The following is a 16,794-nucleotide window of genomic DNA, read 5'->3' as shown; positions in this document are numbered from 1 at the left end:
AGCTCGGTTCATCCTGTGCCTCCTCCACGGACCAGGCCTCCAGTAGGTCTCCCCAGCCTCGTCAGTCCGGAGCCCGTAACGAGGGTTCCCAGTCCCAGTCTGATTATTGCACAAGTGAGTCCATAGGTTAATCAGCAAGCATGGTGGAAATGCATTAGTGTGCCATGCTCATTGGCAGAAGTTAATAGGTGAAGGACATTCCACCCGCTTGCTAATGGTAAAGAGGAAGAGAGACGTGAGGCTATCCTGATGAGGTGTCAATAAATACACTAACATACAAATACCTGCTATGCTGACTAGTGAGATAGGAAGCAAGCAATGTGAATTATAGAGTTGGTCCATTCAAACCAGCCTTACCGACTGAACTTTCCTAAATACATTTAAAGTACAGCAGTTGTCCCCAACCGGTCGATCTCTAATGCATTCCTAGTCGATCACCAAACAATTCTGTAAAAAACCAAACGATAAAGACTTTGGTTCTTTTTTTAAATGTATTTTTTTGCTGTTGGGGGTAGGTGCACTTGATTCAGCATCCCTAGCACCGGGAAGGCAAAGTGTTCACATTTTTTTACCATTTCATGTGTCTGAATGTAGAACTCCACCTACCCGGCAGGCCCAGAGAGCAACCGGTGGCCAATCATATAGCTCAGGTAACTGTGTCTGCACAGTTTCCTGGAGCCACAGACTGTAATCAGTAGAGTTGTGTTGGTAAAATCACTGGTTATAGAGCAAACAACACAATTATCACAACAGAAAATAAAGCCATATTACAACCGATGTGTTGTGATAATTGCGTTGTTTGCACTATAACCTGTTAGTTCATAAGCCTTGAGACCTGCCAGCCTTACACCTGGCAACTTGGTCAGCGGGCACTGCGCCCGGCCCGCCACAGGAGTCGCTAGTGCGCGATGAGACAAGGATAAACCCTCCCTAACCTAACAAACCCTCCCTAACCCGGACGACACTTGGTCAGTTCGATCCAGCACCACTTCAACTGAAACAATTCAACATCATCAAATCACATTGATTAGTCTAATACAGTGACAACTAAAAGATACCAAAAATGATTTAGTCCAATCAATATAAGCTAAATATATATATATGTGTGTGTGTGTGTGTGTGTGTGTGTGTGTGTGTGTGTGTGTGTGTGTGTATGCAAGTTGAAAACAAATGTTGACTCAATCTACCTGTAGAGAAACGTCAATGACATCCTCTCTTTCATGTTGACAAACGGACTATGACTCTGTCGTACAGTGCACACTTGTATTTTTTGTAATAACCTTCTAACCCGAAGTCCAGGGCGCTATAGACTGTGCCGCAAAAGCATGCTCCAGCGGCATTGTCGATATCCCCGCTGAAAAACCCAGGGACGTCACACTAGTTAACATTAGCCTTCTACATCTAGCTACAACAATGCACAACAATGTATGAATTCATGGGTAGATCAGAATCAGCGTTATAATCATTGACCAGTATTAGAATTAAGTAAAAACACAAGTCCAAACCCCTATCTCCATCCATGGCTAATTTAGGAAAGGGTCAATTTTAGCTAGTTAGCTACAACAACAAGTTGTTTTGTCAATGATGTATTGCTCTCGATGTGATGTGATAGGAGGGAAGCCAAATCCAAACTGGCTTCCCTTGACACTTTTTCTTGGTGCTCCAGGACCATTCACAGTTGAGTTCACACACCACAATGCCACAGATGTCTAAAGTTTTTTGGGTAGCGTGCAATTGGCATGCTGACTGCAGCAACATCCACCAGAGCTGTTGCCAGATAATTGAATGTTCATTTATTTACCATAAGCCGCCTCCAACATCGTTTTAGAGAATTTGGCAGTACCTCCAACAGGCCTAACAACCGCAGACCACGTGTAACCACGCCAGCCCAGGACCTCCACATCCGTTTTTTTCCCATGTTGCAAGGATCTGTACACAACTTCTGGAAACTAAAAATGTCCCAGTTCTTCCATGGCCTGCATACCCACCAGACATGCCAACCATTGAGCATGTTTGGGATGCTCTGGATCGACTTGTACGACAGCGTGTTCCAGTTTGTGCCAATATCCAGCAACTCCGCACAGCCATTGAAGAGGAGTGGGACAACATTCCACAGGTCATAATCAACAGCCTGATCAACTCTATGCAAAGGAGATGTATCACAGATTTTCAGGACGTTTAAGCTTTGAGACAGTTGAGACATGGATTTTGTGTGTGCCATTCAGAGGGTGAATGGGCAAGACAAAATATTTAAGTGCCGTTCAATGGGGTATGGTAGTAGGTACCAGGAGCACCGGTTTTAGTATGTCAAGAACTGCAATGCTGTTGGGTTTTTCACGCTCAACAGTTTCCCGTGCATATCACGAATGGTCCACCACTCAAAGGAGATTCAGACAACTTGACAGAATCTTGACAGTGACAAAAGCATTGGAATCAACTTGGGCCAGCATCCCTGTGGAATGCTTTTAATACCTTGTAGAGTCCATGCACTGATGAATTGAGTGCAACACAATATTAGGAAGGTGTTCCTAATGTTTTGTACAGTCAGTGTATCTACTGAGTGACTTTCACCTGATCTAAAAGCACTTTCTCAACACTTATGTTTGTATAGGGGGTGGGGTGAGGACAGTTAGGTGTTACATATTACAATACCTCGAAATTATAAAAATGTTGAATATGAAATGTGTTAAAATATGTGAATCACTGTGTATCCTTTTCTAACATACATCTATCAAGTGACATGAGTTAATGTAGTGTTTATTTTAGTGATGATACACTATTTTACAATAAAAAATATGTTTGCAGAGACATTGTTTAGTCACATTTTCTATTTACTAATCTCTCTCTATAGAGATTTTCATGTCTGATTAAGAGTGTAAATATCATGCGATATCATATTCACATTATTCACTGAAATCCATCATTGATTTCTATGAGCAACCTACCGTATACTGTGAGGTGTAAATGAAAGCTGTATCACTGGAACACATCCAGGCCAACCCCTTTCAGCCAGTCTGTCTCCGCCAAGCCAAGCAGACCCATGCATTTTCCTCATGTAGACATTTGTAAAAAGGTTCAAGATTAAAGGGCAACTCCACCCATTTCCAACCTAATTTTCACTGGTTTGGTGCTGGAGATGATGAATATGAGGTTGAAAAGTGTTTGAAATGCCCTTGAAAAGTGCTGCTTGACTGAGAAATGGAAGCAGTTATGTCTTGGCTTAGGGTCATTCTTACATGACTATTTTACACTTGCATTACTGTCTCTTATATACAGTAATATACAGTTATATTACAAGGCAGACACATTCAGCCAATCCAGATTCTGCAACCCCTTTCTATAATATTTAAAAAATCAACCAAACAAAGAAAGATATATAGCCCCTTGGATAAAACAATAGTCTGAACACCTGACAATTTATTGAAGACATATGACTTTTAATTTTGAGGTGTCATTGTAGACTGCCGACGTTTTGAAGTGAAATGATCTCCTATCCGTCAATGCTGTCTGAGACAAAACGATGAGGGAGAAAGAGAGACGGAGAGAGAGAGAACACAGGTGAGGGCGCAAGCGTTGGCAGACAGTCAAGCCTACAGCTGATGCTATACATTTTCAGCACTATAGACAGTTCCATTCTGCAGTGCGAGCAGACAGAGGGGGTATAAAAAGGTAGGAGCCGCGCTGCTTAGCCTGCAAACTGACACTGTATAGTTTACTGAGGCAATATGAGCCACAGAATGGACTATCATTCGGGTTCTCCGCATAGGGGAGCTCAAGCTGAGTATTGCTGCTATCAACCCAAACTGACCGGATCCCCCTCTGCATCCAGGACCGTTGGCTTTGAGTCGACTACCACATACACGAACAGAGGATATGCGACGACGCTGAAGAGCGAATTCGGATCCGTTCCGAGATCATCGGAGAGCCTTTTCGATTTATCAAACCCATTTACCGAGGTTTTGACAAAAATGAATGAGAAAGAACTGCTCCATGGGCTGAACGACCGTTTCGCCGGATTCATAGAGAAGGTGCGTCATTTGGAGCATGAAAATGAATTGTTTGAGAGGGAAATCGAGGAAATCAAACTAAAGGCACAGTCCCCTGCGTCTCTGGCCCAGGAGCACGAGCCGGAGCTTATGGACCTGAGGAACCTAGTTCATGACATCTCCCTTCAGAAGCGTCAGATCGAGATAGAGCATCAGAACCTGGAGGAAGATTTCCTCATCTTGAGAGACAAGTATGAGCAGGAGGCACGTGACCGCTCGAACGCAGAGAACGGTATCCTTGTGCTGAAAAAGGACGCCAACGATGCATACCTTGCCAAACTTCAGTTGGACAACAAAGCGCAGTCTTTGGTGGACGAGATCCACTTCCTGAAGAACAACCATGAGGACGAGATATCAGAAATGGTGGCCCAGATCCAAGAGGCTCAAGTAACGGTCAAGGCATACAACTTTGGCAAACCTGACATCACAGAGGCTCTCCGGGACATCCGTGTGCAGTTAGAAGGTCACGCCACTTCCGACATTCAGCAGGCCGAGGAGGGCTTCCGTGTCCAGTTCGCAAAGTTAACCAAAGCGGCAGAAAGTAACAGGGAGGCGTTGAAGGCAACCCAACAGGAGATCCAGGAGAATAGAAGGCACCTGCAGGGGAAGACAATTGAACTGGACTGTGGTAAAGGAATGAGAGAGGCCCTGGAAAAACAACTACAAGAGCTGGAGGAGCGTCACTATGCAGAATTGATTCATTACCAGGTAGACTGTGGTTTATTTTGTACCTCTAACAAATGTAAGTAAACATACACATTTTGATGATTCATATTTGTATTCAGGGCTATGTACTAGGTGTAGGCCACAAATATAGGCCCCATGTGAACTGTATCATTATTGGAATATAATTTTCTCATATTGGACCATATGGGTAGAACAATATTTCCCCCCCTAAATATATCCTGGTTTTCATACCAGACAAAGTGGCTGGTTGACCCTATTATTGACTCTTATTGTGTACTTTTCTGTCCAGGACACTATCAGGCAGCTGGAGAATGAGCTGACCAATGCTAAACTAGACATGTCTGGCTACCTGAGAGAGAACCAGGACCTGCTGAATGTCAAAATGGCTTTGGATGTGGAGATTCTCTCTTACAGGTAAGAGACATCAACTCTACCGTATATTTTTAGTGTGTTCCTGGATCTTTTTCTGAGGATAACCGGGGTGTGGACATTTTATTCTAGCCCAGCGCTAACACATCTGATTCAACTCAGTGCTGTGTTACAGCAAAACTGTGCAATAGTGTCATAGCGATGGTGAGAGATTACTACAAAACACAGTCAATAGTGAATAATAAATAAAGACTAATCAAATTAAACAGTAGACATTTTATTGAAATAGTTTGATTTCATATTTAACATCAAATGAACATAGACCATTTCACAACACAGAATGACACTTTAATCATGATATGGATATTCAGACATATCCACACACACTGTTCTCACAAGCTGACATGGATGTGTGCAGAATTGATCAGTCTGGCATTTACGAGGCTAACACATTGGGACATATCTGTATTATAGTCATGACGGTAATAACACGTCTCTCTGCCTCCCTATAGGAAACTCCTGGAGGGTGAGGAGTCCCATCTGTACACCATCTCTGACACCCAAATCTCCATGCCCTGCATCTACCGCCAGTCCCCCGTCTACACCCTGCCTTGCCTGGCCCGGCAGGGAGGGCCCACACACAGGTCTGAACCCCAGTACAAGTTTGTTGAGGAGATCATCACTGAGACCACCAGAGACATGGAGATGTCCGAGATTGAGGAGACGGTCGGGAAAGAGGGAGACAAGTTGAGACAGAAGCAGGGAGAAGAGAGTGACAAAGCTGAGAGGAGAAGTGGGGAACAGGTGGATGAGCAGAAAGAGAAAGCTAGAGGTAAAGTGGATGTTGAAGTGGACGCCCCGGAGGAAGAGGGTGAACAGGAGGAAGAGTCTAAGAGACAGCAGATGGTCACATCAGCAGAGGTCGAGGTAAATGGAGATGGAGTTAGCCCTAGTGAGGGAGAAAATGGAGAGGAGGGAGATGATGAAAGAGAGGAGGAAAAGGGGGGTGAGCCAGATGCAATCAAAAAGACAGAGGACATTGACAGAGGTGAAAATACACAAAGTGAAGTCAAATCAGCTGAGGCCACCAGTGAGGGAGAGAAGGAAAAACTGGACACAACAGAGAAGCTAGACAGCGAGATAAATGAGACATTAGAAAAAGATGACACCCCAAACCATGGCAAATCCCAACTAGAGGTTCCCATGAATGGTGACATCTCAACAGAACCCAAAACGTCAGAGTCAGAGGATAGCAAAACAGGAAGTTCAATAAAGGGTGAACCCCAGGTCCCCACAGAGGACATCTCCAAAGAACCCAAAAAGGTGTCAGAGGAGAGAAAAATAGAAAGCCCTTTACAAGAGAAAAAAGAGGTAGATCTGAAAGAGGAGAGTGCCCCAACAGAGCAACAACAAGATAGCCCAAAAGAAAGTCCCATCAAAGAGGGGAAAAAGGTAGATCTGACAGACCAGAGTGCCCCAACACTGGAGCAGAAACCTGATCAGAAGGAGCACAGAGAGTCAGACCAACCTCAAGAGGCAGAGAGTGCTGTGACAACACAAGAAGAGGATCTCCCTGAGCCCACAGAGAAGGACATGGAATCCCCTGATAACACTGCAGAGCTCAACATCAGTTCAACCAAGGAGACAGTGGAGCAGGTGAAGTCACCTGATGATTCTGGTGTAAAAACGAAACAAGATGAGAGAACAGTAGGAGGTAAAATGCCAGACAGAATTCTCAGCACAACAAGTGAGTGTAAGGAAGACCTTGTGCAAAAGATTCCTAAAAAGGAGGTGGGTCCGACAGAGCAAAAAGTAAGCAGCAAGGATGATTGTGTAAAAATTGTTGGCAGTGAAAAGGTCACAAAAGATGTATCAATGGGTGAGGAAAAAGGGAAAGAATCGGAGACATCCCCCAAACCCGACCCCACTGTGACTCCTAAAGAAGAAACAAGCCTGTATTCAGAGCCAACTGTCACCCCTAAAGAAGAAACTTCCATTAAACCAGAACCAGCAGTCACTGCAAAAGAAGAAACGTCCCCAAAACCAGAACTAGCAGTCACCACTAAAGAAGAAACTTCCCCAAAAACAGAACTAGCAGTCACCACTAAAGAAGAAACGTCCCCAAAACCAGAACTAGCAGTCACCGCAAAAAAAGAAACTTCCCCAAAACCAGAATTAGCAGTCACGGCTAAAGAAGAAACTTCCCCAAAACCAGAACTAGCAGTCACGGCTAAATTAGAAACTTCCCCAAAACCAGAACTAGCATTCACCACTAAAGAAGAAACGTCCCAAAAACCAGAACCAGGAGTCATCCCAAAAGTAGAAACTTCCCCAAAACCAAACTCAACCATCACCCCTAAAGAAGAAACGTCCCCAAAACCAGAACCAGCAGTCAACCCTAAAGATGACACATCCCCTAAACCGGACCCCACTGTCACTCCTAAAGAAGAAACAACACCGCATCCAGAGCCAACTGTCACCCCTAAAGAGGAGACATCTCCTAAACCGTATCCCACTGTCACCCCTAAAGAGGAAACACCCCCAAAACCATTCCTGACAGTCGCCCCTAAAGAGGAGACATTCCCTAAACCAGAACTATCAGTCACCGCTAAATTAGAAACTTCCCCAAAACCAGATCTAGCAGTCACCCCTAAAGAACAAACTTCCCCGAAACCAGAACCAGCAGTAACCCCTAAAGAAGAAACGTCCCAAAAACCAGAACCAGGAGTCATCCCAAAAGTAGAAACTTCCCCAAAACCAGAACTAGCAGTTACCCCTAAAGTAGAAACTTCCCCAAAACAAAGCTCAACCATCACCCCTAAAAAAGAAACGTCCCCAAAACCAGAACCAGCAGTCGCCCCTAAAGATGACACATTCCCTAAACCGGACCCCACTGTCAACCCTAAAGAAGAAACTTCCATTAAACCAGAACCAGCAGTCACCCCTAAAGAAGAAGCTTCCCCAAAACCAGATTCAACCATCACCCCTAAAGAAGAAACTTCCCCAAAACCAGATCTAGCAGTCACCCGTAAAGTAGAAACTTCCCCAAAACCAGAACCAGCAGTCACCGCTAAAGTAGAAACTTTCCCAAAACCAGTACTAGCAGTCACACCTAAAGATGACATTTCCCCAAAACCAGAACTAGCAGTCACCCCTAAAGAAGAATCTTCCCCAAAACCAGAACCAGCAGTCACCCCTAAAACTGAAACATTCACTAACCCAGACCCCACTGTCACTCCTAAAGAAGAAACTTCCCCAAAACCAGAACCAGCAGTCACCCCTAAAGTAGAAACTTCCCCAAAACCAGAACCAGCAGTCACCGCTAAAGTAGAAACTTCTCCAAAACCAGCAGTCACCCCTAATGTAGAAATTTCCCTAAAACCAGAGCACACTGTCACTCCTAAAGAAGAAACAACCCCGCAACCAGAGCCAACTGTCACTCCTAAAGAGGAGACTTCCCCTAAACCGTACCCCACTGTCAACCCTAAAGAAGAAACTTCCATTAAACCGTTCCCCACTATTGCCCCTAAAGAGGAGACATCCCCTAAACCGTATCCCACTGTCACAACTAAAGAAGAAACATCCCCTAAACCGTTCCCCACTGTTGCCCCTAAAGAGGAGACATCCCCTAAACCAGAACCAGCAGTCACCGCTAAAGAAGAAACTTCCACAAAATCATCTCTAGCAGTCACCCCTAAAGTAGAAACTTCCCCAAAAACAGTAATAGCAGTCACACATATAGAAGAAACTTCCCCAAAACTAGAACCAGCAGTCACCCCTAAAGAAGAAACGTCCCCAAAACCAGAACCAGCAGTCACCCCTAAAGATGACACATTCCCTAAACCGGACCCCACTGTCACTCCTAAAGAAGAAACAACCCCGCATCCAGAGCCAACTGTCACCCCTAAAGAGGAGACATCTCCTATACTGTACCCCACTGTCACCCCTAAAGAGAAAACATCCCCTAAACCATTCCCGACAGTCGCCCCTAAAGAGGAGACATTCCCTAAACCAGAACTATCAGTCACCGCTAAATTAGAAACGTCCCCAAAACCAGATCTAGCAGTCACCACTAAAGAACAAACTTCCCCAAAAGCAGACTCAACCATCACCTTTAAAGAAGAAACATCCCCAAATCCAGAACCAACCATCACCCCTAAAAAAGAAACGTCCCAAAAACCAGAACCAGCAGTCGCCCCTAAAGATGACACATTCCCTAAACCGGACCCCACTGTCAACCCTAAAGAAGAAACTTCCATTAAACCAGAACCAGCAGTCACCCCTAAAGAAGAAGCTTCCCCAAAACCAGATTCAACCATCACCCCTAAAGAAGAAACTTCCCCAAAACCAGATCTAGCAGTCACCCCTAAAGATGAAATTTCCCCAAAACCAGAACTAGCAGTCACCCCTAAAGAAGAATCTTCCCCAAAACCAGTACCAGCAGTCACCCCTAAAAATGAAACATTCACTAACCCAGACCCCACTGTCACTCCTAAAGAAGAAACTTCCCAAAAACCAGAACCAGCAGTCACCCCTAAAGTAGAAACTTCCCCAAAACCAGAACCAGCAGTCACCGCTAAAGTAGAAACTTCTACAAAACCAGCAGTCACCACTAATGTAGAAATTTCCCTAAAACCAGAGCACACTGTCACTCCTAAAGAAGAAACAACCCCGCAACCAGAGCCAACTGTCACTCCTAAAGAGGAGACATCCCCTAAACCGTACCCCACTGTCACCGCTAAAGAAGAAACATCCCCGCAACAGGAACCAACAGTCACCCCTAAAGAGGAGACATCCCCTAAACCATATCCCACTGTCACCACTAAAGAAGAAACATCCCCTAAACCGTTCCCCACTATTGCCCCTAAAGAGGAGACATCCCCTAAACCGTATCCCACTGTCACCACTAAAGAAGAAACATCCCCTAAACCGTTCCCCACTGTTGCCCCTAAAGAGGAGACATCTCCTAAACCAGAACGAGCAGTCACCACTAAAGTAGAAACTTCCCCAAAACCAGAACTAGCAGTCACAACCAGAGAAGAAACTTCCCCAAAGCCAGAACCAGCAGTCACCGCTAAAGAAGAAACTTCCACAAAATCATCTCTAGCAGTCACCGCTAAAGTAGAAACTTCCCCAAAACCAGAACTAGCAGTCACACATATAGAAGAAAGTTCCCCAAAACTAGAACCAGCAGTCACCCCTAAAGAAGAAACTTCCCCAAAACCAGAACCAGCAGTCACCCCTAAAGTAGAAACTTTCCCAAAACCAGACCCAACCATCACCCCTAAAGAGGAAATATCCCCTAAACCAGACTCAACTCTCACCCCAGAATTAACGACCACCCCTAAACCATACTCAACCCTCACCCCAGAATCAACAACCACCCCTAAACCAGACTCAACCCTCACCCCAGAAACAACGACCACCCCTACAGAAGAGAGTGAAATGATGGGCAGTGGTGACAAAGCTAAGACAATCACACCACCAGAGAAACAGATGCCTGCAGTTGCAGAGAGCAAGGACTCACACAGGGGGGCACCAGAAAGCAACACAATTCAAGAGAAACCAGAGGAAAGTATGGACAAAGAGCCTGAGAAGGTTACAGATCCCAAAGATGGACCCACAAATACAGTTAGCGTGAAGACCAAGGCCTCTGAGTTAAAACCTGAACATGTTGAGATATCTATTACAAAGATATCACCAGTGAAAGAACAGGATGTATCAGCCGTGGGTTTGAAAGATCAGACAGTTGATGAGAAGATAACAGAACAGGTGCAATTTTAAATAGACTAGAACAGCTTTACAGGAGGTGCATGGTTAGTGCAAGCCTATAAAGCAATATGAGAACTGCTCCGCCTTAAAATACTAACTGACACTTAACATGTAAAGTATCATGGTTATCAATTATCACCAGGGCCGCAACTTTCACTGGGGACGGGGACGGGACATGTCGCCCCCCCCCCCCCCCCCCCCCCCCCCCGCCCCTGATTATGAGGCACAATTAATGAACTCCTGCAAGAGAGATGTACTGTAATATTGAATGTAACAAATCAAAAGCTGTATTTTGCTGTATCTATTTACTTCTCATTAATGGATGATAGTGTGCATAGGGATGATAATGAGAATGGTTGATAATGTGATTTGATCATGCCTGAATGTGCTGAGCAATAAATGCTATTTGAAGAGCACTTCTGTTTCCAGCTATTCTTACATACTGTGCTGTATTTCACCTGATAAGATGGCATCACATATATAATTTCTCATAATTTATCCCATATGTAGAAGCAGGTGAATTCCAACAGCACTAGGCTGAATTCAAAATAAATCTCCCCTTTGCCCGCATCCTATTTCCCCAAAGCATGGTAGAAACTCACAGTTGAACACTTTATATTGAACAAAAATATAACTACAACATAATAAGTTACAGTTCATATAAGGAAATCAATCAAATACCTTCTATGCTCGCTTAGAGGCAAATAACACTGAAACATGCATGAGAGCATCAGTTGTTCCGGACGACTGTATGATCACGCTCTCTGCAGCTGATGTGAGTAAGACCTTAAAACAGGTCAATATTCACAAGGCCGCAGGGCCAGATGGATTACCAGGACGTGTACTCCGAGCATGCGCTGACCAACTGGCAAGTGTCTTCACTGACATTTTCAACCTCTCCCTGTCTGAGTCTGTAATACCAACATGTTTCAAGCAGACCACCATTGCTCCTGTTTCCAAGAACACTAAGGTAACCTGCCTAAATGACTACCGACCCGTAGCACTCACGTCTGTAGCCATGAAATGCTTTGAAAGTCTGGTCATGGCTCACATTAACATCATTATCCCAGAAGCCCTGGACCCATTCCAATTTGCGTACCACACCAACAGATCCACAGATGATGCAATCTCTATTGCACTCCACACTGCCCTTTCACACCTGGACAAAAGGAACAACTACAGTGAGAACGCTATTCATTGACTACAACTCAGATTCAACACCATATTGCCCTCAAAGCTGATCACTAAGCTAAGGACCCTGGGACTGAACACCTCCCTCTGCAACATGATCCTGGACTTCCTGAAGGGTAAGGGTAACTTCAAGTTCCTTGGCTTCCACATCACCAACAAACTAACATGGCCCAAGGACACCAAGAAAGTCATGAAGAGGGTATGACAAAACCTATTCCCCCTCAGGAGACTGAAAAGATTTGGCATGGGTCCTCAGATCCTCAAAAGGTTTTACAGCTGCAACATCGAGACCATCCTGATGGGTTGCATCACTGCCTGGTATGGCAACTGCTCGGCCTCCGACCGCATGGCACTACAGAGGGTAGTGCATACGGCCCAGTACATCACTGGGGCCAAGCTTTCTGCCAACCAGGACCTCTATACCAGGCGGTGTCAGAGGAACGGCCAAAATATTGTCAGACTCCAGCCACCCTAGTCATAGACTGTTCTCTCTGCTAGCGCACGGCAAGTGGTACCGGAGCAACAAGTCTAGGTCCAAGAGGCTTCTAAACAGCTTCTACCCCCAAGCTTGAACATCTAATCAAATGGCTAGTCAGACTATTTGCATTGACACCCCCCCTCCCTATGCTGCTGCTACTTTCTGCTATTATCTAAGTTTAGTCACTTTAATAACTCTACCTACATGTACATATTACCTAAATTACCTCGACACCGGTGCCCCCGCAAATTGACTCTGTACCGGAACCCGCTGTATATAGCCCCGCTATTGTTATTTACTGCTGCTCTTTAATTATTTGTTACTCTTACTTTTTTTAGGTATTTTCTTAAAACTGCATTGTTGGTTAAGGGCTCGTAAGTAAGTATTTCACTGTAAGGTCTACACATAGTCTGTGGTTGTGAGGCCAGTTGGACGTACTGCCAAATTCCAATAACTTTGGAGGTGGATTATGGTAGAGAAATTCATATAAAATTATCTGGCAACAGCTCTGGTGGACATTCCTGTAGTCAACATGCCAATTGCACGCTCCTTCAAAACTTGAGACATCTGTGGCATTGTGCTGTGTCACAAAACTGCACATTTTATAGTGCCCTTTTATTGGCCCATTTCTTGGCTCATTTAATTTATGTGAACTTGTTGGCAACAAACTTTTGTTTGCATCCCTGCATCTATAATTGGGGAATTGACAGAGGAAGACAGAGGAAACTCTGGTTTAACTTCTAGGGGAAGGGAGAGGACTTTTCAAAACTGTTTTGAAAAGTCCCCCCCTACCCCTAGAAGTTAAACTAGAGTTGTTGTTTCACAACACAGCAAGGACAGCAAGCTTCCTCTGTCTTACTATGTCAATTCCCCAATTATGGATGCAGGGATGCAAACAAAAGTTCCTTGCCAACAAGTTCACATAAATTAAATGATCAGCAGGGTAGCCTAGTGGTTAGAGTGTTGGACTAGTAACCGGAAGGTTGAAAGTTCAAACCCCCTGAGCTGACAAGCTCCAAATCTGTTGTTCTGCCCCTGAACAGGCAGTTAACCCACTGTTCCTAGGCTGTCATTGAAAATAAGAATTTGTTCTTAACTGACTTGCCTAGTAAAATTAAAATAGAACACAGCAAGTTGTGAGATAGTTAAAGGGAAACACGCAGGGGCAAAACAGTGTGACTGACTTGCAAACAAAAACCATACTCTATTGTCTTAACCCAGCCAAATAGGAAGATGTGAGATAGTTTAAGGGAAATGCTGCAATGTTAGCTGTATTGAAATGGTGCCAATCTTTCTCATTCAGTTGTGATTGAGGCCTAAACACTAAAAGACATCTACAAGAAATGTGTATTATGTAATATAGATTCAGCTCAACTAAGGCTGATTTTAGATAGATTATTTACTAAGAAACTTTGATCTTAGGGTGAACTTACCCTTTAACAAAGTCTTTAACCTCTACGGGATTGGTGTCCCTAATACTACGACAGTTGTTGCTCAGTATGTGATAATGTTACTAGAATGACGTTGTAAACAACAGCCAACTTTCCGGGACATAGACATGTCTTATGTGAGCAGAAAGCTTACATTCTTGTTAATCTGACTGCTGTTTTCAATTTACAGTAGCTATTACAGCAGAAAAAGACCATGCCATTGTTTGAGGATAGTGCACAACAACAAAACACTTTTATCATTGCAACTGGTTTGATACATTCACCTCTGAAGGTAAATAATGTACTGACATTCAGTAATCTTGCTCTGATTTGTCATCCTAAGGGTCCCAGATAAAAAATGTAGTATTGTCTTGTTTAAAAATATATATTTTTATATTCAAATGTAGGAACTGGGTTCCGCAGTTTGACCCCACTGCTTTCTCTGGCTCTACACACACCCCGCCCAGCCCTCTAGATGTGTGAAGGTTTTCTGTAAGGAAGCTAATGACCCATCATGTATGACATTCCTGGGAGTGTGTAAACTTAAACAATTTTATTACCATAGCATTGTTGTATGTTCGCTATAGTTACTTGAAAATGTATAAATTGCCTCCCGGGTGGTGCAGTGGTTAAGGGCGCTGTACTGCAGCACCAGATGCGCCACCAGAGATTCTGGTTTCGCGCCGAGGCTCTGTCGTAATCGGCCGCGACCGGGAGGTCCGTGGGGCGACGCACAATTGGCCTAGCGTCGTCCGGGTTAAGGAGGGTTTGGCCGGTAGGGAAATCCCTGTCTCATCGCGCACCAGCGACTCCTGTGGCGGGCCGGGCGCAGTGCGCGCTAATCAAGGTTGCCAGATGCACGGTGTTTCCTCCGATACATTGGTGCGGCTTGCTTCAGGGTTGGAGGGCGCTGTGTTAAGAAGCAGTGCGGCTTGGTTGGTTTGTGTATTGGAGGACGCATGACTTTCAACCTCCGTCTCTCCCGAGCCCGTACAGGAGTTGTAGCGATGAGACAAGATAGTAGCCACTAAACAATTGAAAACCACGAAATTGGGGAGAAAAAGGGGTTAAAAAAGAATAACAAATTAAAAAAATGTATAAATTGACCAATTTGGCACATTTGGGCAAACACCTGGAAGACATGAAACAGCATATTGCGTAGTGATGTAATTCTTTGCTGGATCAGTAAACTTTGCACACACTGCCCTCATCTTGTGGACAACATCTAAATTACACCTAGAATCATACATCACTGTCTGGCCTTTCTATTGCATTGCCGATTCGACTGTTTCCCATGCCTCAGCCGGCTCGACTTGGTCCCGCGCTTCAGCTGGCTCTTCAGGTTCCCGTGCCTCATCAGAGGTGACCGACCTGCTCCTGGTACTCGGGACCGTTCCTCTGGTCGGCGTCCTGCTTCTTGAGCCCCGCTTCAGGGAGGGGGTACTGTCACGTCTACTCCCCCTTCCCCTCTCCTCATTGTCGGCAGTTTACTTATTATTATGGACACCTGCCACCATTGTAAGGTGCACCCCGTCTCATGAGACTCACCTGGACTCCATCACTTCTGATTACCTCCCCTTTATCTGTCATTCCCTTTGGTTGTGTCCCCAGGCAATATTAGTTATCTTCCTCATGTCCAGATGCTAAACTCTTGTTTTGTATTGTTCTATTTGTTATTAAATTCACCCGTTGTACTTGCTTCCTAACTCCCAGTGTCTGTGTTACACATCTAGTATTTGTATGTATTATTTGACCCTCTTTACTGCATACAGTGAGCTTCAAACAGTGGTTCCCTATGGCTGACACATTGGAAACTCCACTGTTACATCATGGGGTGGTGTTTGGAAAACACATTGGGAGGAAAGTGTTCTTATGAAACATCTACATAAGGAGTGGTCGATATCTTGTCCCTCACCCTAAAATAATAGTTCAAAACAAACACACATGGAGACCATCAATCAAATGTATTTATAAAGCCATTCTTACATCAGCTGATGTCACAAAGTGCTGCACAGAAACCCAGCCTAAAACCCCAAACAGCAAGCAATGCAGGTGTAGAAGCACGGTGGCTAGGATAAACTCCCTAGAAAGGCCAGAACCTAGGAAGAAACCTAGAGATGAACCAGGCTATGAGGGGTGTCCTCTTCTGGCTGTGCTGGGTGGAAATGATAACAGAACATGGCCAAGATGTTCATAGATGACCAGCAGGGTCAAATAATAATAATCACAGTGGTTGTCGAGGGTGCAACAGGTCAGCACCTCAGGAGTAAATGTCAGTTGGCTTTTCATAGCCGATCATTCAGAGTATCTCTGTCGCACCTGCTGTCTCTAGAGAGTTGAAATCAGCAGGTCTGGGACAGGTAGCATGTCCGGTGAACAGGTCAGTATTCCATCGCCGCAGGCAGAACAGTTGAATCTGGAGCAGCAGTGGTGAGCAAGGAGTCATCAGGCCAGGTAGTCCTGAGGCATGGTCTTAAGGAGAGCACACTTAAATTCACACAGGACACCGGATATCCATCCTGCCCTGACCATTTAGAATCCCACCGTACCTTCTCCGCTGTGCAATCCGGCTTCCGAGCCGGTAATGGGTGCACCTCAGCCACGCTCAAGGTATTACACGATATCATAACTGCCATCGATAAAAGACAGTACTGTGCAGCCGTCTTCATCGACCTGGCCAAGGCTTTCGACTCTGTCAATCACCGTATTCCTTTCGGCAGACTCAATAGCCTTAGTTTTTCTGACGACTGCCTCGCGTAGTTCACCAACTACTTTGCAGACAGAGTTCAGTGTGTCAAATCGGGGGGCATGTTGTCTGGAC

At 44.8% G+C, this 16,794-nt stretch overlaps 1 protein-coding gene across 1 annotated transcript; it reads left to right on the top strand.

The window, feature by feature from the left end:
• Positions 1–3,888: 3,888 nt before the first annotated feature.
• LOC118966721 (neurofilament heavy polypeptide-like) lies at positions 3,889–12,270 on the top strand. The gene is made up of 5 exons (XM_036989927.1): positions 3,889–4,754; positions 5,023–5,147; positions 5,615–9,125; positions 9,867–10,700; positions 12,181–12,270. Exons 1-5 carry the CDS (start codon positions 3,969–3,971, stop codon positions 12,268–12,270), a joined length of 5,346 nt encoding a protein of 1,781 aa, XP_036845822.1. The 5' UTR covers positions 3,889–3,968.
• Positions 12,271–16,794: the final 4,524 nt, after the last annotated feature.

This window comes from Oncorhynchus mykiss, chromosome 1 (genome assembly GCF_013265735.2).
Source record: "Oncorhynchus mykiss isolate Arlee chromosome 1, USDA_OmykA_1.1, whole genome shotgun sequence".
Classification (NCBI taxonomy): domain Eukaryota; kingdom Metazoa; phylum Chordata; class Actinopteri; order Salmoniformes; family Salmonidae; genus Oncorhynchus; species Oncorhynchus mykiss.
Note: the sequence above shows the minus strand (reverse complement) of the source record. Positions and strands in the feature narration are given on the sequence as shown.

Excerpts from the sequence above, each read along its gene's own strand:
- LOC118966721 (XM_036989927.1), top strand. The coding sequence starts at position 3,969 with ATGAATGAGAAAGAACTGCTCCATGGGCTGAACGACCGTTTCGCCGGA. Across the intron at positions 5,148-5,614 it reads GTGGAGATTCTCTCTTACAG|GAAACTCCTGGAGGGTGAGG; the intron begins GTAAGAGACATC and ends GCCTCCCTATAG. Across the intron at positions 10,701-12,180 it reads TGGACAAAGAGCCTGAGAAG|GGTAAGGGTAACTTCAAGTT; the intron begins GTTACAGATCCC and ends GACTTCCTGAAG.